At 39.9% G+C, this 23,182-nt stretch overlaps 1 protein-coding gene across 1 annotated transcript in view; it reads right to left on the bottom strand.

Moving 5' to 3' along the window:
• Positions 1 to 21,516, bottom strand: part of ZFAND3 (zinc finger AN1-type containing 3) — a 502,295-nt gene extending 480,779 nt beyond the window's left edge. The window contains exon 1 of the mRNA XM_007939417.2: positions 21,446 to 21,516. Coding sequence (XP_007937608.1) covers positions 21,446 to 21,516 — 71 coding nt within the window. The remainder of the gene's footprint in view (positions 1 to 21,445) is intronic.
• Positions 21,517 to 23,182: the final 1,666 nt, after the last annotated feature.

Genomic DNA, 23,182 nt, shown 5'->3' with positions numbered 1-23,182 from the left:
CTGTTACATTGTAAACTGTGGTCAATGACATGAGACAAAGTATATGTGAACTGCTGTATGGAAAGTGAATTTGCTCTGTAAATCTTCACCCAAACCACAATAAATAAAATTAAATTAAAAAATAAAAAAAATAAAATTTATAGACAACTCCAACACCTCAACAACAAAAAGATTAACAATCCAGTTAAAAAATGGACATTAGATATAAATAGACACCTCACCAAAGAGGATATTCAGGTGGTCAGTAAATACCTGATAAAATACTCACAATCCAGAAGTAGATTGCCCAACCTTCCCTCCAAGGAGTGGCTGGTGGGTTTGAAATGCCAGCCTTATTGGTTAGTAGTCATATGCCTAAGGCATTATGCCACCAGAGCTCCTCATCAGCCATCAGAGAGATGCAAATCAAAACAAAGAGATACCATCTCACCCCAGCACTAATGGCAAAGTTCAACAAGACAGAAAATAACAAATTCTGGTGAGGTTGTGGAAAGAGTGGGACTCTCACACACTGCTAGTGGGACTGCCAAATGATACAACCATTGTGGAAAGCAGGATGGCAATTCCGTAAAAAGCTGAAATTACAAATCATTTGACCCAGAAATGCCATTACTAGGTATATATCCTAAAGAAGTGAGAGCAAGGACAAGAACAGATATATGCACACCCATGTTCATCACAGCACTATTTACAATAGCAAAAAGATGGAAACAACTTATGTGCCCATCAACAGAAGAATGGATAAGCAACCTATGGTACATACACACAATGGAATATGCAACACTGAAGAAAAATGTAGAATCTGCAGAACACCACATAATGTGAACGAACTTGGAGGACATTATGCTGAGTGAAATAAATCAATCACAGAATGACAAACATAGTATTAGTTCATTATTGTAAAACGTCAAGGAAAGGGGAAGGAAACTTTCTTTGTGGTTTACCAGAGGTGGGAGAAGAAGGGTGGGAACACTGCAAAAAAAATATTTTTTCATTTAAAAAAGAAAAAAAAGCATAAAAAAGTAGATACATTTTAAACATTAAAATTTTAAAATTAAAAAAATTGATCAACTGGCTCTGTTAACATAATTAATGTTTTTATATAGCTGGTTTTTACTAAGTACTAGTTTCTTATGAGGGAGCCCTGGTGGCAAAGTTATTAAAGCCCTCAGCTACTAATGAAAACACTGGTAGTTTGAACCCACCAGCCACTCGGAAGAAGATACGACAGACGTGGTAGTTTGATTCTATAAAGATACACACCCATGTTTGAAAACCCTATGAAGCACTTCTACCTTGTCCTATAGGGTCGTTTAAGTCAGAAATCAACAGCAGTGGATTTGGATTTGGTTTGGTATCTTATGAGTTTGCTTAATATAATCTTCTCCCTAAGTCTTAGGAAGCAATCAATACAAATGAATTCCTGGCTTTGGAAAGCAAAAGACTAGACCTTGGACAGTGATGTCTCAAAGAATAACACCATCCCTGTGAAGGGCACCATACCTGAAGCAGCCAACTGGTTTCCTCATCTATAAAATTCAGATAATACCTGTTCCACCCATAACAGGTTAAGATAATGTACATGAAAGCATTCTGAAAACGATACGGTTCTACACAAATGTAATATATTATGATTCCATGATGTTAGTAATGACTTCACAGATTACTACCACAAAAGAGTAAGGTCCTTAGGAGAGCATTTCAGGACAAACATTTGGTCTATGCAGATCAGTGTGCATCAAGAACTACTAACTCTCAATTTACCTAACAGGTCATTCTGTCTTACCCATATTCAAGAATACAAAGTAACAGAAAAGATAGACACTATATAATGGCTTAGTGGCATCCTTGTGGGAGTATCACTAAATACCTCTTAATGACTCAAGGTCTGTATCACTAAGCAATTTAAAAGGCTTTGATACAAGGAGGTATCATCAAGTAAATTATTTTGTCTATGACAGATCACCACAAAGATCATCAGTGACTAAGGGTTTGTATCGGTACCTCATTCTTGTTTTGAGAATAAATTGTTCCCCAATATATACCGCTACTCAGAAGATTCAGAACAATTTAAGATTATTCATTCAAATGAGAAACAGTACAACAACAACTTAGAGACAGGGTCATGTGGAGAAAACCAAGACATACTTAAGGAAAGAGAACTTTATGATTTTTATTTTTTTTAAGAAAGGAAGAAATGAAGAGAAAAAAATACAGTATCATTATGAAGTTTTGGTTTGAGGGACAATCAAATTTACATATGCAAAAGAATGACACTGGACACATACTTCACACCATATACAAAAATTAACTCAAAATGTTCTAGAACCTAAATGTGAGAACTAAAACCATAAAATTCTAAGAAGAAAACATAGGAGTAATGCTTCAGGACTTAGTTTTTAGCAATGGATTCTTAGATAAGACACCAAAAGCACAAGTAGCAAAAGACAATACAGATAAATGGATTTCATCAAAATTAAAAATTTCTGTGTATCAAAGAACTTTTATCAACAAAGTGAAGAGACAATTTACAGAATGGGAGAAAAATTTTCTGAACCATGTAACTGGTCAGGGTTTAATATCCAGAATATTTAAGGAACTCCTACAATTTAACAACCTACTACTAACTGAAAGGTTGGTAGTTCAAATCCTCCCAGAGGTGCCTCAGAAGAAAGACCTGGTGATCTGCTTCCATCAAGATTACAGCTTTGAAAATCCTATGGAGCAGAGTTCTACTCTGTAACACATGCGTTGCCATGAGTCAGAATCGACTCAATGGCAACGAACTTTTCTTAACTAGAAAATTATAATCATAAGTTTCAGCTCAACCAAATACTGTCAACACTTAAGAGATGTGTCTAATTCTGAACCAAGAGCTAATCTTTCTCAGTTACAATACAGCAAAAGTTGTCCTTGTCTACAGATCCCACCACTGCCCACACCACAAGCCTGGGCCTTCCCTTCAGGTCTCTTACTATAAAGCAGCAGTGAATCTAAATAGCTTCAACCTTGTCCTCTTGAAAATGTTCTAAAATGAAGGAAGAACAAGTTGCCATTATACTTATGAGTATTTAAATTTATTTATATAATTTTAAACAAATTAAAAATTATCTGTCTATAACAGTATTTACCATTAAAACAGTAATATATAATTGTACTTCAGTAAGAGCCCATCTATAAACTCAAATTGTCCAAATGTTATCGATCACACCAAATGCTCATGTGCCTAAAATTCCTATTATAGTACATAGCAGTCATATAGCTAAATAAAAAGACCATTTAAAGAAAATAACATGTAGCAAAAGTGTTCTCAGAACATCTGAAATCTGTCATTTGACATTAACTCTCAATCATACTATTTTTTAACTAATAATTCTAGTATGTCCTTTCTTCTTGTATCACACTGACACATATATCCCATAATCATGAATAAAACAGTATTAAAGTAGCACTGGCCAAGAAAGAAGCCCCTCATGCTACCTCATACTTCACCTGATTTTTCCTAAATATATACTGAGCTTTTGAAAAGAAAAGGAAACAAATTTTATCACCTCCTACATGATGATCAGTTTCCTTCTACCCTAGCCCAACCTATGCTCCTTTAAAAATTAGGGAATTGAGTGTCTTCTCAGCAACAACACAGATGAACTTCAAAAAGACATAATACGTAATTTTAAGGCTTCAGATAAGACAGCTGAAATATTCACAAGGATGAAAGTCAGACTAAATTAAAAATAATAATAAAGTCTAGGATTTCTTCCAGGAGGTCTGCATAGTGCCTAAGGCACTTGACCACCAACCAGAAGGCTGGCAGTTCAAACCCACCAGCCACTCCTCGAAAGGAAGACTGGGCAATTTACTTCCATGGAGATACCGCCTTGGAAACCCAAGGACGGGTCACTATGAGTCTGAGACGACTCAACGGCACATAACAACAACAGGACTTCTTCCTAGAAGAAGAGAGTAAGTCTGGGAGAGAAGGAGCAAATCTGTAAAATTAAGTAAATTATCAAGACGGACAAAAAACCCGCTGCCATCAAGTCAATTCCAACTCATGGGGACCCTACAGGACAGACTAGAACTGCCCTATAAGGTTTCCCAAGCTACAAATCTTTACGGAAGCAGACTGCCTCATCTTTCTCAGGCTGAGCAGCTGGTTCAAACCACCAACCTTTGGGTTAGCAGCCCAATGCTTTACCCACTATACCACCAGAATTCCTTCAAAACAAATGAGGTGAGTGCAATTTTGTCCACCAGAACCTAGATTACAAGGAGAAACTACTTTTTGAAACCTAAGATGTCAGTATTTCTGTTTCTCTTTAAATCCACCCAAAGGTATAAATACATTAAAGAAATGTTATTTCAACTCATAAACGTTGGATCAGTAGATCACTAACGGAAGCTGTTCATGTCTGGTACCCATGAAATACAATTATGGCAATTTTCCACAAAAGGTACCATGCTGGACTACCCAAGGATGACTAAGTGAAAAGGGCTTACTTAAAGTCATCTAGCACCTTTATGCAGCACAGAAGTCCCAATTATCAGCTTACCTGATCACTCTTTGAAGCATGATTCAACTGCCACTCACTCATTAAACTATCTCCCACTCTTGGTTTTAGTGAACCTATAAGCTCTTGAATTTTTTCCCATCTCCTTCCCAAATTCCTGCTCTTCTACTTAAGTTTCTCAGGGTTTCATCCTCAGCTGTCTTCTCCTCTGTACCACTGTATCCCAAAAAGAAAGTGACATACAGGGGTAATCAAGGGATGAAAGAAAAAAAGGCAAGAATGAATTGTATAGCCTCCATTCTGGACCTACTAAACTGAAGTTGGGGGAAGCAACAGTGATATGTTTTTAGAGAAGGTTCCTAAAGTGATTCTGACAATCCTATCCTTATCCCAAACAGAACCAAGAGTCTAACAGCTCTTCCTGTGTGACCCCACCTTGCTCCCTTGATTTCAGCTATGACCTGTGCATTCATGTCACCACAAATGGTATAGCCCTAATCTATCTTCTTTCCTAAACTTCAGACATCAAAGGCATTTCCACATTTAAATGTTCCATAAGCTCTGAAAATTCAACATACCTGACACCATTTTTGTAGCATAACAATAGAGGAGATCAGATAATCTAGTCAAATCTAGTATATCCACCTATCCTGTGCTGCCATTTAAAAGAAGAGCTAGAAATATATATGCTGATTTGGAAATAACTCTTAAGATATATTAAGGGAAAAATGCAAAAGTGCGGAATGGTATGTAGAGTATGCCACTATATATCTTAGAAAAAAAGGATAAATGGAATGTATACATAAGAAATTTCTAGAAGGATACTTGAGAAACTTAACCATGATTCTTGCTAAAAGTTATAATGTAGAAGGGAGGCATCCCCTTCAACATATATTCGTTTCATTTGCTTGAATTTTAATATAATTATATTCTAATTAATTATATACAATATAATTATATTATAACAATGTATAATAAGTCAAACCCTCCAATTCATCCTCCTGTCATACATTCTTTAGACTATATGAATACATTTTTTTTCCAATTAAAAAAATAAAAGATACTATAAAATTATATAAGGAAATTTACATACTATCTTTAAAAGGACTCATATCACAACAGAGTTTAGCCAAATGGCCAATAAAGACAGGTGCTCGAATTTACTAGTCATCAGAGAAATATAAATTAAAACCACAATGCAATAGCCCCACACATAGCTAAAATGTAAGACAGTATCAAATGGTGGCAAAGAAGTGGAGTAGCCAGAGCTCTCATACACTGGTGATGAAAGTGTAAATTAATACCACCACACTGGATAAGTGGAAAGACCTACCAATCTAAACATACATAATCCAACACCTTACAAAAAAAAAAAAACTTACTGCCATCAAGTCAGTTCCAACTCATAGTGACTCCCATCGGGTTTCTGACGCAGTGAATCTTTACAGAAGTAGATCACCCCAACCAACTTCCATTGAAGCAGCTAGTGGGTTTGAACCACCAAGCTTCTGGTTAGTAGGCTAAATGCATTAGCCACTACTCCACCAAAGCTCGTACACCTTACAACCCTACACCTTATAATCCATCAATTATATTGCTAGGTACACACCCAAAAGAAATTAGTGCTTATGTCCACCAAAAGATACATGCAAGAATATTCATAGCATTATTCATAATACTAAAAAAAAGAGAAAACCCACAAAAATTTAATGGATAAACTATGTTATCATACAAAGGAATACTAAAAAGCAATGTAAAATAACTATGCTATACAAACATGGGAGCTCTGGTGGCGTAGTGCCTAAAGCATTTGACTGCTAACCAGAAGGCTGGCAGTTCAAACCCACCAGCAACTCCTCACAAGGAAGGTTGGGCAACCTACTTCTGTAGTGATACTGCCTCGGAAACCCAAGGAGGGGTCACTATGAGTCAGCTCCAACTTGAGGGCAGTGAGTTTGGTTTGGTTTTGATTATACAAACATAGATATATCTCAGTCATAATGCTGAGGGGAAAAAGCCAAATGAGAGAGAGTAAATATTATGATTCCATTTACATAAAATAAAAAAACAGGCCAAAGTAATCTATGGTGATAGAGATCAGAAAAAGTGGGGCTATCAACTGGGATAAGGAGCTCTAATGGTACAGTGGTTAAGCAATGGCTGCTAATCGAAAGGTGACCAGTTCAAATGAATCAGCAGCTCCGCAGGAGAAAGATGTGGAAGTGTGTTTCCATACAGACTATAGCCTTGGAAGCCCTACAGAGCAGTCTTGTTTTATAGTCATTATGAATTGGAATCAACTTAACAGCAATGAGTTATGGGTGCTACGGACTGGGAGCTCTTCCCCTACATAATCATTTGGAGTCTACCCCTCAAATTTTTCCCATAAAATATAGAAACTGATGGAACAAAATTCAAAATCATAAAAAAGACCAATCTTCCCAGCAATCCCATTATTCAGTATATATCCTAAAGACGTAAGAACCAAGACAAGAACAGATACATGCACACCCATGTTCATCAGAGCAATTTTTTACAATAGCAAAAAGATGGAACAACCTACATGCCCATCAACAGAAGAATGCATAACCAAAGGATGGTACATATACACAATGGAATACTATGCAACCCTAAAGAATAATGTAGAATCTGTAAAACACATCATAACATGGATGAACTTGGAGGACATTATGCTGAGTTAAGTCAATCACAGAAGAACAAATATAGTACTAGTTCATTATTCTGAAAGTCAAGGAAAGGTTTATGTATGGAGGGAAACTTTGTTGGTTACCAGGGGTGGAAGGGGAGAGGAGGGAACACTGCAAAAAATTTTTTTAAAATAGAATTGACCCATGTCACGCTTATTTTGTGTGTTTCACTATACATGAATTATATTTCAATAAAATGTATTTTAAAAGGAAAAAAAAAAAAAAGACCAGCCTTACTGGTCTGACTAAAACTGGTAAAACCCCCTAGATTATGGCCCCTAATCACTCTTCAGACCTGGAACCGAACTCACGCCCATGGCTTCCAGCCAAACAGACAGGAGTATAAGGTGAACATTTACACCAGGTAGGTATAATCCTTAGAAGAATCAACCATGGGAGATCAGTAGGGCAGTATTTGCACAGGGAGATCACTCAGAGGGCAAAGAATACATAGCAAAGAAGGACACAAGGAAAAGGTAACCACAGGGAGGAAGTGGGAAGAGAGCTGTTACATTATGGGGGTCACAATCAATGTCATGAAACAAAATGTATATGAATTACTGTATGGAAAATGAATTTCTCTGTAAACTTTCACCCAAATCACAATAAAATAAACAAAAATATAAAGACTGATAGAATTTGTTTTGAAAACTAGTGTGGACAAAGTACAACTGGATGCTGAAAATGTACTAACTATAACCCAACCAGGAGCTCTGGTAATGTAGTGCCTAAGGCACTTGACTGCTAACCAGAAGGCTGGCAGTTCAAACCCACCAGCCACTCTTCGGAAGGACGATGGGGCAACCTACTTCCGTAGTGATACTGCCTCGGAAACCCAAGGAGGGGTCACTATGAGTCGGGTCCGACTCGATGGCACATAACAACAACAACAACATAGCTCAACCAGGGTAGGTGGTGGTTATATAGTAAACATATGAGAAAAAATTCATCAAGTTGTACAAAAGAATTCATCAAAGTATACATTTGAAATATATGCATAAAGTTATGCCTTGATTTAGGGAAAAAAAAGGGGGAGGGAATAAGATCTAAAAAGAAAAAAAAGTCAGCCAAATCAAAATTGTTAAGTAATTCATGGCACTAGAAGTCAGGATAGTGACTACCCTTGAGGAGGAAAGGGGCAACAACCGAAGAGAATAGGAAACGGGTTTCTGAGGAATACCAGTGACATTATTTCCTAATATGTGTGCTAATTACATAAGTATGTTCACTTAGTGAAAATTCATCCAGCTGTATGCTTAGGATTTACACATTTTAACTATATATGTATTACTTCAATTTAAATTTAAAAATATAGTTTTAAAAGATACATGATAGTACACTAACATGATATCTACATCACAAAAAATAAAACTCAATGTGTTCCAAAATGAATTATCTCTTCCCTACAACCCACCCACTCATCTTCTAATACAGAATCATTTCAACTTAAGAACTTCTAAAGCATAAATATTCTTCTATCAAACAAAACTCTGCACACCACTGACAGATGGTATTAGTGGTTGCTTCCACAATTTCACTTTAGACTTAGGAATAAATGGATTCACAACCACCTTTCAAAATCAAACCAGTTTGGAAGCAAAGGAACTTCCATACATACCACATGTGACTGACACCATTATCTACCCAGCTGCCATGTCAAAAACCTTGCTGTCTCTCTTCTCCTTTACCCAGACCCTCCCTGCTATCCAATCTGTCTCTGCTTTTATACTTCCTCTTCAGTCGCCACCCCTAAGTCTCAGTCTTTGTTCATTCTCAGCAACTCTACTACACCATTCAGTCAGAACTGCTTCATCCTGGGTCCATGGATAGAAGTGTTACTTCAACATAATGTGTTTTCCTTATAATCACAGATATTTTATTTTATGCATTTTTCTGTGAATGAGGTGTATAAATTTTACCAGACTGCCAAAGGGAATCATGGCCCAAAAAGGTTTGAAATCTCCAACTGGACTCTCTGCTTCCATGCTTTAAAACCCCCCACTTCATCCTCCTGTCATACACTCTTAAAATCCTTAAGTGGTTCCCAACTACTCCAGTATAAAATCTAAACTCCCCAGCACAGCAATTAAAGACCTTTGTATTTGGTTCTTGCTTCATCCCCACCTTCATCTTACTTCCTGCCACACACTACACCTTATACTGAGCTTATCTTATACAGAGTTGTATTTGCAATTCTCTGGAGTCAGCAAGCTTTCTCATACTTCTGTGCCTTTGCACAAACCTGGTTAACTCCTGCTCATCTTTCATAAGCATCTCAAGCACCATCACCTCAGAGAAGCTCTCCTGGCCCTACTCCAATCTCAGGTGAGGTAACACACCCCCCATCAGTTCTGTCACAGTATCTGCAATGATTTCCCACAGCACTTTCTTCAAGATGTTTTGTCAGTCCATCTCCCTCTCTACACTGAGAACTTTTTCAGGGCAAAAGCCAGAGCATGGTATCCTCATGCCTAGCAGAGCTCAAGCAAGACACACAACAGAGGACTTAACAAATACTTGCTGAAGAAAGGACTGGTTCTGGAAAATGGCTTGAAGGGGCTCACATTCAGGCTGGTCAGAAACCTGATCAACTAAGTAGGTGGCATCGGTCTGGAGATCACCATAAATGTAAATTGCCCAGTTGAGACAAGATAGTTCTGCATCTATTAATCTGCCACCAATGCTTCTTCATTCAGTGTTGGGAAGTAAATCCTTAATAAATGTAATTACTGTGGCCAGGCACTGTGCCAAGAGGGTTTTCATAGGCATTACAGCTCACTTAACCTCAAAGCAACTCTAAGAGAGATCCTATATTCTTTTTTAAAGATAAAGAGGCAGAGGATTAAAGTGCTCAAAGTCAAGCAGAAAGTGATAAAGTCTTGTTTTAAACCCAAGTCTGTGATTCCAAAGCTCCTAGCTAGCCACTAAGCTCAAATGCATTCTGGAAATAAGAGATCAGCATGCCCTTCCTTCCTGAAGGAGTTTCAGAGGAGCCCTGAGTTCGATGAGAATGGGTCCTTCAGAAGCCTCTCAGCAAATAAGAAAGGTCCTATTCCCCAGGAGGCATTACTATTAAATTCTTTAAGACTAAGCATAACCTCTCCCATACATATTAGCTGTTAAATCTTTTTAAGAAGATGTGCTGTGTGAGTTGTTTTTCTGAAAACAGCAAATAATAGGAGAACATGGATAAGACTTTGTTCAACTCTCTGCCAAGCTTGTGGGTAAAAGGGAGAAAAGAATTCTCAAAGGATGGAGTTGGTTATGGCAGTATCAACAAAGGAAAGAAGGTAGGCTGAGTCCCCATGGTCTGATGCAGAAACACCACGAAGCATCATCTTTAACTGAAGGAGAAGATAGGTGTCTCTAGGTTTAGCAGAAGATAAATCCCATGTAGTTTTAACAGACATAACACCAATTTTGCTCAAAGCTCTGTTATTTCTGCCAAACTCTAGTGTGGAATTTATACGACAAATATTATCCTGTGATCTTTAGCACTTCTCTATAAGATTCTAGGGAGACTTATACCCTACACTTCAAGAAAAGATAGGTTTTCTTTAACCCCATCCACCACTTGTATAGTAGTATCTCTAGCCCTTAAAATGTGGTTGTTTTTCATTTTCTAAGAAGATGATGGCCACAAAGCATCTTCATTCTTTACCAACATTTGACTTCAAACCACATTTCCCCATCTTCACCCCTTTGCACTCCAGTCTTCCCCTTGACCACCTTGTGTCCTTACCCTTCCCACTCACCTACAAATCTGGTGTCTGACATATTTGTCTAGTGACTTTTCTGTATTCCAAGTTTAAACGTAAAACCAACACAGTTCATTCTTCACGTCCCTAGCTCCAACCAAAAATAGTATGATTTAAGTATCTACAACGAAAACTACTCAGGTAAACTTAAGAAGCCTCCAAATACCAGAATATAACAAGTCACTAGACAGTCTAAAGTCTAAAACCAAACCTAAGAAAATAGTCACATTAACGGCATATACTCCCACAGAACAGGTTTTCTGTGGCTATCATTTTCTAGATCAACCCACAGTGATGTACTATTGAGATTATAAACCCCAAAAGCAACTCTAGTGTATACCATGCAAGTGTACTCCATACTTTCACTTAAAACTGCATCTGTCATCTGCAAACCTAAAAAAAAAAAAAAAAACTCACTGCCATTGAGTCAGATTCAACTCACAGCAACCCCTCCTTGGGTTTCTGAGATGGTATCACTATGGAAGTAGATTGCCCAACCTTCCTTCTGAGGAGTGGCTGGTGGGTTTGACCGCCAGCCTTCTGGTTAGCAGTCAAGTGCCTTAGGCACTAAGCTACCACAGCTCCTGTCATCTGCAAAGATACTATCATTAAGTCATAGCAACTGTTCCTTGATCAGATGTTGCCCAAAACGCACTAAGAAGATAAGCCTTAAACACACAAAATGGATAATTTAACTACATCTTGGAAGTGTTTGGGAGCTGGGGAAAAGGGTATTCTCATTAAGAGAGACCTATCCACAGAAACTGGGAATATATTTCTCCCCAGATCAACAACAAAAAAAAGTTCCTCTATACAAACATTTTTATAGGTCAACATCGTAACAATGCTCTTCTTTTAAAGGTTAAGTAATACATCTTTCTGTTATGTTAAAAGGGAAAGGCAAGCTAAATGAAACTGTGAAGTTATACTCTGTGAAGGTTTTGTATACATACAAAGTTTCATATGCAAACATACAAAGACTTGAAAAATCGGGCTTTCTGGATTTCAGTGGCAACTGAAAAGGATGAAAAAGAAAGCCATAGTTAGAAACTATTTTTTTCTCCAGTTGCCATGAGTTATCAGAGTAGATCTGTGCGCACAGGGTTTTTAATGGCTAATTTTTCACAAGTAGATTGCCAGGCCTTTCTTCTGAAGCACCTCTGGGTAAACTCAAACCTTCAACATTTTTGCTAGCAGCCAAGTGCCTTAATCATTTGCACCACCCAGGGACTCCATCAGAAGCGATAACGCCCTAAAATATAATACTACCAATGCTGCCCCTGGCACAGGATTTAAGAAATCATAAATCTGGCAACAACTCACTGTACAATATACATCTTTCCCCAACTCTAGTTTACTTTTTATTATTTCTTGTTACATAAATACACTTCTGACCAGTTTAAGAATGACTGTATTATTCAGTCTTCCTTATATATCTCTTTCACTATATCCTGTCCCCTCCTCCCCCTAAAAAAAAAAAAAAAAAAAATCTCTGGAGATAACTCTGCCAGCACATCTATCCATATAAGGCACCCTAGAAAAGGGTGAAACTGGAAAAGGATAACCTGAAATAGACATAGGTTTTGAAAGCCCAGACATGATCAGCAAATCCCTCCACCCTTTCTGTGTACCCCAACTTCCTGCCCTAGCTCTTCCAGTTAAGTACCATCAGGTACAGAAACCTCCTCTCGCTGTGTTCAGGAATGCTGCCAATGCAAGCCTGTAAGAGAAAACCAAGTGCCTGACCCAAAAACCTGACTGCAGAACCGTATACTTTCAACAGTCAAAATACGTCTCTTTCAAGAAGTGTGGCTGAGAGTGATTATTTTATACAAATGCATTTCAATTTACCATTGTTTAAGAGTCCAAGAGTAGGTAAGATACCAACAGCTGTTACTCCACACCACTCCACTTTAGCAGCAAGAAATGAGAAAAGGCACTCTTCAAAAGGTCTCAAGTCCACCATCACCAACTTCACTCATTAATGAATTAATGCCAGGTCATTAATGAGGCAGCAGTGAGGATAAATAGAGACTGTCTACAATCTGGAGACACAAAAAACTGTGGTGTGGTTCCCTTCCCCAGAGGCCAGAGTGGTAGCAAGCAGCTCCTATGTCCTTAGGACCTCTCCCAGGACATTCGTGGGCACTAACACAAACTCATGCCTGCCTATGATATAAGACATCTGGTACATCTGAATGAACAGATGCAGTTAGCTGGCATGTCTTCCTTCCTCTGGTTAACAGCTGTAGCCACTACTTAGGTACTGTTTGAAGCTCTGTCCCCAGTCTCACGGATGACATGACATTTTCATTCATCTTGGGCCATTCTCTCACAACCTGGTACAAACAGATCAGTTATGTTTTGCTCACTGCTGCTGGATATTGATACATTCTACTTTTCTCTATATATGGTGACTTGAATTTACTCAAAAATCTAATGCACTTATACCTTATCACATAACAAAAGCTGCCATATGAGATTTACATTTGCATAACAAGTATTATTCCTCTACAGAAGTCACATCACAATCCAAGATGAGTACCTTGGAAAATTCTCTCACTAAAGAGGAAAAAAAGGACACTTTATCAAACCAACATCTCCCTTTCACAGATTTCTGAGATTGCCAGTTTAATAATGCTGAGTTGAAATGATCGAGTCAAATGTTTAAACTACACATTAAAACTTAAGAGAAGAAAAAGGAAAAAAACCTCATTGCCATCGAGACAATTCCGACTCAAAGCGACCCCCTTTGGGTTTCTGAGGCAGTAAATCTTTACAGAAGTAGATTGCCCAGTCTTCCTTCCACAGAGTGGCTGGTGGTCAAGCCCACCAGCCTTCTGGTTAGTAGTCAAACGCCTTAAGCACTACGCCACCAGAGCTCCTTAAAATTAAAAAAAGTTTAAACTATAGACAGAATTGTACTAAAATTTTAATCCCAGAAACTGATCAAAGGTGTATTTCCCAGTAATCTACAGCAACAACACCATTTTCTTCTCCAGTGGAAATAAAATGTTAGATTTATGTTAGACAAGTCCTTCACTTTCCAAATACAAGAAAACAGAGGTCTGGAGAGCCCACAAGAAAACAGGCTTAAATTCCTGGCTGCCTATCGGGTGAACATTCTAGAACAGCACTGCCAACAGAACCTTCTGGGAGAATGAAAATGTTGTATACTCGTGTTCCCCAACAGGGACTTTATTGTTGTTGTATGCCATCAAGTCAACAGGGTAGCCACTATCTATTGAGCTAGTGAGCTACTGAGCATTTAAAATGTAGTTAGTGTGACCGAGGAACTGAATATCTAATTTTGTTCAATTTTAATTATTCTGAATTTAAACTGCCACAAGTGACTAGGAACTATCACACCAGACAGTACAATTCTAGAAAAATGTCTTAGATTCTGGTTACTAAACACTTTAAACTTCCTTCATTTCCCTTCTTCATTCAATGTATATAGGGAATTTCTTCCTTACGCCTAAATATCTCATTCAGCAACTTAATCTTTTTATACAGGAACCCAGCCCAGAACAGGGTCAGCCTGTTCCTCAAAGCTGCTAGTAGATTAAAAAAAAAAAAGCTGCTAGTAGAACTGAATGGCACCAGTGTCATCCACACAATTGGAGTGAAGGCCCTCTTTTGCAAACCACTGTCACATCAAGTCCCAAACATTCAACAAACCAAAATCTGGATGATATTTTAAGTGTTTCATTAAAATTATATGAATATTAGGTATTAACTAGTCACTTCCTCCACTTAGCTTTGTTAAGGTAAGAAACACAACCTTTCTTCAAAAAAAGGAAAGAATTTTTAACCTCAATCCTGACCTGTGATTATTGTAGGATTTCAAAACCCTGTGTCACTTTGCACAGATACAACCTTCTAATGACCTAATAAAAAATCCAATTATATTAGTTCCCACCCACTCAGTACTCTATTCTAAGTAAATAATATTTAATACATTGTTTTAAACTGCTACTTTTACTTAAAGGCTCTATTCTTCCAAAGGATTCTTAGCTCCCTGATTTTACCATCCAGGAAAAGGTTAATTTGTGAAAAGTAATGTTAACTTCAATACCACTGAGAATTATGAACAGACTTTTAGTCAAAACTTTTCATACAACTTAAAGTATTAGATTCTCCTCTTTTCAGGACAAGGAAGGATGAGGAGAAGAGAATAGTATCAAGAGTTTAATATTATATCTTCTATGCTAACTGGACCTAATTCTAAAAAGCTACTGCTTAAAACCAATGGAAACAAAGACTACTGTTCTCTATGAAAAAATAAAAATTAAAAAAAAACATTTTATCTCTATTTTCCATCACATCAAAGGGGAAAATTTCCTATTTCTGGATACCCCAAATGTAGTTAGGAAAATGGAGTAAGTAGATAAATGTACTAATAGTTCAAAATGTAATAAATAATTAAGATTATGTATCTTCAGGTGCATATAATACTCAAAGATGACTGTTAACCGCATAAATAAGCTGTTTTGTTTTTAAGGGAATGTTTCAGGGGATTTTATAATCAAAGGATAATTAGTGACATCACCGAAATGAACACTACTGATTAGTGTGATTCACAGTGTTCTGTGTTCACATGAACTTGAAAGCCCAGGTTAAGCTAGTTAAGTATGGCAACATGTTCCAACTGGAAGACTGAAAATGAAGAAGAAAAATGAGTATGAGGGCCACACACTGGTAGGAACCAAGCACACCAGAGCCAGATAATCTACACAGTGACAGAAACAGAAAGAGATACTAATGTTCTATAAATCAATTCACAAAACCTGGGCTCATGAGAAAAAAAAATCATTGATTCTGTTTAAGCCAAACTAGTCAGTATCTTGTGACTGGCAAAAATAAAATGAATTGTGTTATACTTTCAATCAATTTCCCAATAGTAACTTTTCTAATAGTAATTCCATTAAATTTTGTGAGAGTACTCCTGACTTCTGTCTGTTCCCATCTTTACTTAAAATACATCTATTTTCTAGCAAATATAGTTGGTAGGCAAAATGCTTCAATAGAATAGAATACCCATGTAATATTTGTTTTTCGGAAGGAAGGTTGGGCAATCTACTTCGTAGTGATACTGCCTCAAATACTCAAGGAGGGGTCACTATGAGTCGGGTCCGACTTGACGACACATAACATTTGTTTTATGACATGATTCTTTAGAACAGCTTTTCTCCCCCTCATCAAAAACAGTGAATAGTTCACCTAATAAATCTCATGTTTAAATACTCTCATATTCCCTAAATACCAGGCTGAACATTTATGGACTGTACTTTAGGCCTGTTTATAAAAGAAATAGGACTTCTGATGGTTTCCATAATATTACATTCTGATAGAACTCTCCAATTGTGAAAGCAAGACATCAATAACAGTAATTATATTTTTATACTTCATAAGTACAATTAGAAAAAATATTCTCATCTTTCCTCATCCTAATATTCTTTCTATTCTTATTCTCTTATTCTTCATCCTGTCTTTTCTATAATATTCTAGGTCTGCTCTTCAACAACTTTTGAAAATATTTAGGCTTCAGTACACTTTTAATGTCTAAACCATTTCAAATATCGCTTCAACTGATACCACTTATAACTGTAGAGTCTACAAAGCGCTTCTGTGTATGTATATGTTTCAATTATAGATCATATACAAATTTACTAATTTATGATTTCATTTCAAATTTGACTGCAGTCAATGTACCGCATGATATCCTTTAGGGTAATGTCTGATCACATTTATGTCTGTGGTCCCAAACCCTATAAACCCTATTATATTAAAAGTAGAGGTACATACAATAGTTCATAGTAATAAATAGGTGCTACACTGCAATACACATCAAAACATGGTAATATTAAAGATGTTTTAGTGTATCTGGAAGTGTTTCATTTTTCATGCATAGAAAGGTACTATATACTAAGACAAACATATGACTGATACTAGATACAAACCCCACATAACTGTTCCAACTTATATACAAACTCAACTTAAAGACAGGCTTAGTAATGGAACTCATTTATAATCCAAGGATTGTCTCTATATAAATATAAAATGGTGTCCACACAATGGACAAATCACATGCCCTATTTCACAGAATGTATTTATTGTGAATATCAAGCGACGTGACTGTAAACTAGTATATTTTCTACATGATTGCTGAATGCTTAAACTGAGCTACAAAAATGCTTGTATTTACCTGAAAATGTTAAGTTCATTTATTAGGAAAAAAAAAAAAACTATTTTTTATGGTCATTGTCTTAGTTAACTAGAGCTGGTACAACAGAAATACCACAAATGGATGGCTTTAACAAACAAATTTATTTTCTCACAGCTGAGGAGGCTAGAAGTCTGAATTCAGAGCACCAGCTCTAGGGGAAGGCTCTCTCTGTGGGCTCTGGGGTGAAGTCCTTGCCTCTTCAGCTTCTGCTTCTCTGGACATCTCCATGTGTCTTGCTGTCTATCTTACACCATCTCTTCTGTGTTCACTTGTTTAATCTCTTTCATGTCTCAAAAGAGATTGACTCAAGATACACCCTATGGTAATCCTGCCTAATTAATATAAGAGACAAATCATTCCCAAATGGGATTATAACCACAGGCATAGAGGTTCAGTTACAACACATATTTCTAGGGGACACAATCCAATCCATCAGTCATTAACTCCGATCCTTTTTTAGGTAGGTTCTATCTCTATAAAATTAGCACAACTTGTACACATTACACACTATAAACCAAAAACGAGAAAACTGGAAACTTTAAGCGTTCTAAGCAACAACACATTTGAGTTGCTATATTCCTCTCAGCATTCTCTTTTCTAATTGCATTCCCACAAGACAGATCTCAAAGCTCTCCAATTTAATCACGCCCCACTGACTGGTGTCTCATTGGGTACCAGTGACAATGCTTGGCAGCAAGTCCCTCAACCTGGGTCGGAGAGAAAAGCAATCCTAAAGAAACTGTCTTTAGTCTGCTCATGACAGAACATTCTGATGAGAGGCTCCTCTACAAAGGGTCGGGTGCTGGCCCTGACTTTATAGACCTAAGGCATCCACAAGGTACAAGACTGAACAAAATGTTTTAGGGAATGATTTGCCTTCATTTTCATAAAGGGAAAAGGCAACAATTTCTCCCAAAAGACTTCCAAAACCATCTAGTCTCTCTATTCTCCTATCCAATAAGCTGGTTCAGGCCCCCAGTATCACTGGCTTACATTACTGTTCCTGACAAGTCTTCTGTACCTCCTGCCCGGACAACCCCCTACCAACATACATGTATGTGTTGATACAGACACAACACACACTAATACACACTAATACCAGGCCACTCTCAAGTTCAATCTAATCTTTCATGTTAAAGATAATTATATCACTCCCTGCTCAAAGTTCCTCAACAGTACTCCACTGCTCTTAGGATAAAAATCCAAAGTCCCCAGCATTACCTATGGGTTCCTGCACCACCAAGTACTCTCACCTCCCCAGCCTCATCCTTAGCTGATCCCCCCCTCACAATCTACAAATTGACCCCAATGAACTTTCAGTTCCTGAAATGTGTAGCGCTCACTCACCTCTAAGTCTTCACTCACATTATTCCTCTACCAGAGAGAACTGCTTTTCTATCTCCATTCCCTACCCTTCATGTACTCATCCTGCAGGTCTAGGCCGAAGTGTCACTTCCTCTACAATATCCTTCCTTCACCTCCACCCCAGCTACAGTAGGTGTCCCTCTCATGGAACCCTGTAATAGTAGACTTTATTATAACTGTCAATTTACTTCTCTATGCTCCCTGCTCCCAGACAATGGGTCAGTGCCCCCTAATCACTATTATAGCACACAGGCGCTCGAGTATCTGTTAAATATATTGTAAGTACACATTGTTGTTGTTGTTATGTGCTGTCGAGTCAGACCTGACTCATAGCAACCCCTCCTTGGGTTTCCAAGGCAGTATCACTATGGAAGTAGATTGCCCCATCTTCCTTCTGAGGAGTGGCTGGTGGATTTGAACCACCAGCCTCCTGGTTAGCAGTCAAGTGCTTTAGGCACTATGCTACCAGAGCTCCTTAAGTACACATAATAAACATAATATGAACCCAGCCCATGCACTGGGGAAGCATATTCAAAGTTAGTTATGATATGATGGAAATTAAGCCGTAATTTCACTATGCTTTGGTATGAAATGCAAATTACACGTGTCTACAAACAAACACATTAGGAAAATAAATACCTTAGGAAAAATTTAAACATTACACATTAAAATAAATAAATAAATAAAACACTTTTCACCACAATGTCACACGTGTTTGTGCTCACAAATGATTACGCAAATTATGTTGTTGTTGTTGTTATGTGTCATCGAGTCTGACCCAACTCACAGTGACCCTTCCTTGGGTTTCCGAGGCAGTATCACTATGGAAGTAGATTGCCCCATCTTCCTTCCGAGGAGTGGCTGATGGGTTTGAACCGCCAGCCTTCTGGTTAGCAGCCAAGTGCCTTAGGCACCATGCTACCAGAGCTAAGCAAAGTGTAGTTCATAAAAAGTGCCAGATAGAAAATAACAAAAAAGCAGCCCTGTTTGCTTACAGGTCAAGTACAGCATCAATGTAACTTTTCCTCTATGGTACCATCTCTCTTGGTGCTACTCAGAACCCTGCTAACTAAAGGCAAAAAGGCTATGGTACTTCTCAGTTTCAGTCTTGATGTAAGTCTTTCAAAAAGGGTTTCACTTATGATAATGGTCCCAAGGACATAAATATGTTGCCAGGAAACAGACTTCTGATACATCCTCGGTATTAGCTGCCATTGGCAGCTACTTTCTTTGGGCCACATGTCTTCTTGGAGGCTTGTGACACCAGATTTTTCCAGGGTAGCAGACTGATGTCACAAGCATTCACAAGTGATGGTACAGAGCACTCTAAAGAGCTCACCAACTCCACCCTACACTCCCTGTGTGCTATGGGCAAGTCCTGCCTCCCCTTTAGGCCTCAGGTTCCCCATCTGCTAAAAAGCAGATAATGGTTCCTCCTTCTTAAGATTCTTGTGGGAATTAGATTATCTATGAAAGCACTTAGCAGACCATCCAGTTACTCTCAAATCAAAATGGAGAGACTATAAACCTAAAATATTTTCACAGCTTAGAGTTTTTGGAAATGGCATAACTTACTTTTAACCTACGTCCTTCTATCTGGAAATTTTTAAGAACGAAAAGGCAGAGAGATAAGAAGACTCTACTTTTTCATCATAACCTTTGGATTTGAAAGATTTCACAGAAATCTACATTAAGAGCCACTTTCTAATCTTTCTCTGCACTCCCAAAATTATAGCATTAATTTCTACTTTAACCATTCCTAGAACTTGGAAAGCAAAAATAAAAATACTCCAATACTTCTCTCAAAATGTCCTCAACAGGAATATTCATCTACTTCCTGACTCAATTTACCTCTTCAAAAATAATAAAAAAGGCTCAATCACAGAAGTTGGCCTTCAAAGTCTCTAGTTTCCTTATTACAAAACTACAGTTACAAGGTATGATGGAGGCACCTGTTAGGAAAGAGGAACAACAGCCCATAAAGCTCAAAACGTTACAAAGAAAATTCAAACTAACTTTGGGAAGAAATGTGGATTTCCCACCTCACAATTTTTCACCCCTAACACAGGATGGTAAAATAGTAATATATGCTGTCCAATGTGAACATAATTGTTCTCAATTAAGAGAATGGGGGCAAGAGGGGAATTTGAGTCAATCAGGTAAATTGGCTCCCATATTCCCAAACCAGACTGACTTGAGGTCTTTTGGGTTTTTGTTGTTCGTTATTTTCCTTATTATTACAAGGAAATATTAGATCTTCTTCTCAAACATGTTTTAACTAAACATGAGACCTCAAAAGAATCTTATAACTTTATCCCAGCCTGGTTCTGGGCTGGATTTTAAAAAATGGGTGACGTTTGAACTGCTTCCTAAAAGCAAATGGGGCACTAGGATATAATTTAGGAAGTGATGATGCAAGTGTCTGGGGGGAGGAGGGAGGTGAAAAAGTCAGAGGAAATACCCTCCTGATGCCTAGGCACCAACTCACTCTAAAGGAAGGGAGGAGATAAGAAAGCTAGCCTCAACATGCCAAGGAAGGGGGCAACACTGCTCCACTGGGAGGTGCCAATACCACCCCTTCCTCCCTCCCCCACTGCCCTGCCCCCCTCACCCGTGGCCAGAGAGGCCCCTGGAAGCCCGAGCCCCGGGCAGGCGAGTCCCAGGGGGTGGAAACGCACCCTGGGCAGGGCCCTCTCTGCTCACTTCCAGCTTCCCACACGGCCCCCCAATCCGGGACGCGACCCCTGCCCCCTCTCCGTAGGCCCAGCTTGGGCCCAGCCCCCAGGGTCTCGGCCTCCCGGGGCTCCAAGGCCTGCCTGGACAACCTCGGCGCCCGCGCCCCCGGCCCCCACCCCCACCCGACCTGGCACTTACCCCCAGAAGCCGCAGGGACAGCGAGGCGGCAGGCTGGGCGCTTTGCTACGCTCGCTCCCGGCGTCTCCCATGGTGCTCGGCGGCGGTGGAGCTCGGCGGCGGCGGTGGCAGCGGCTGGGCCTGGGCCCCGCTCAGAGGAGGCGGTGGCGTCGGGGGGCCCGGGGCGGGGGAAGGGGGAGGGAGTGGGCGCGCGGGCGGGCGCGAGTCCGGGGCTCCGAGCCGGGATTCCAGGCCGGTCAGCTGGAGGCGGGCTGCACCACTGGGCCTGCGGAGACGGGGGGGCCTGGGGAGGCGCGGCGAAGAGAGGGAGGGGAACTGAGGAGGAGGGGCGGGTGAATCGAGGACCGCGGGGGAAGGGGGAAGGGGGAAAGAGGGAAGACCAGGCGCCCTCGGCGGCTCCCACCGCCGCTCCCTAGCCAGAGCGATATCTCGAGCGGCGGCGTTGGGAAGGACCTTAGGGCCCCGCCGGCTCTGGACTGGCAGCGGCTGCGGTGAAGCCTCGGGCCGCGCTCACTCCGTAACACTCTCCCCTCCCCCGGAGGCTGCGCTGACCGGACAATGGCCGCTCCGCCCCCTCCCCTGTTCACGCACCCCTCCCAAGGAGTCACAAATGGTCTCGCCCGGAGGGGCAGCCGCCAAAGCCCAGCAGCTGATCAGCTGGGATCCGGGCGTGCCACTTTGTTTAGCACCTCAAAGGAAGAGTACCGGCCTGTGGGCAAAGCAGAGTGCGTCGAGCTGTCACTCAGCGACGGGCCTCTAAAGCCTTCGTATTCTAGGAACTTTTTAAAATCTGAGGCAAATTTACGTTCCCTCTGTGTCTGAAAGGGAAGCAGGCTTCTTCAGTACTCTGGGGCCGGTTGCCTCCCCCTAAAGGCGAATGGTACGCCCCAAGCAGGAGGGGGAAGAGCAGGTTAGTTGTTGAGGGTAAGTGGGGCCAGTCCCAAAGGGTGGACAAGCGCTGCGCATGCGCCGGGGACCTTGTACCCGGGTGCGGGGAGGGGCCAAGAAGGATTGCCTCCAAACCCGGAAGTGGGTCAGGGGCTTCCCCAGGCTTCCAGGAAAGTCTCGGATCTGACCGCCCTCACTTCTGGGCGATGCTGGGGAGTATTTCTGCCCAAACTGCCAGTCCCTTGGGAATCTTTCTTCCGGGTCCCCACGTTCGGCCCACTTTTTCCAGTTAGACCCGGAGATGGTCTCCTTTTGGGAGTGTTGAACTACTGGGAAATGTCCCTCTAGCAATGATGGGGAGAGGGTATCTTGATCGTAATCCATGCTTCTCTTGTCCCATCGCTGCCCAGAGTCGCAATCCCAACCCTATTCTTAGTCCAATAGAGCTTTTTCCTACGAGCGGACAGGTTTGGGTTTTGGAAGAGAAGCTACGGCAGCATCAGCGACAGACATTAGTAACTGAAGATAAAAAATGTATCTTTTAGCTCTCCTTGTCATTGATCCTGAACTCATTCTGATCTCCCAGCCCATCCTGACTAGGCGCCTTATTCTTTATGTTTCATTTCAACATGGAGGAAACTTGCTCCAGACCTCCTGACCGGCCTCTGAGGCCCTGCTGCATCGAAGAAAGCTACCTGGCTGGTAGGAATAACTGCTATATACCACTCTCCTTGACCCAGTCGGGATAAAGAGTATCACAGGGTATTACCTAGGTTAATTTTATTACTAAATGTTACTTTTTTGTTCATGTATATACCAAAATCTCATTTCTGTTTGTGCATTATCTGT

The sequence above is a fragment of the Orycteropus afer genome, unplaced genomic scaffold (assembly GCF_000298275.1).
Source record: "Orycteropus afer afer isolate SDZICR_OR568_19922 unplaced genomic scaffold, OryAfe1.0 scaffold00059, whole genome shotgun sequence".
Classification (NCBI taxonomy): domain Eukaryota; kingdom Metazoa; phylum Chordata; class Mammalia; order Tubulidentata; family Orycteropodidae; genus Orycteropus; species Orycteropus afer.
Note: the sequence above shows the minus strand (reverse complement) of the source record. Positions and strands in the feature narration are given on the sequence as shown.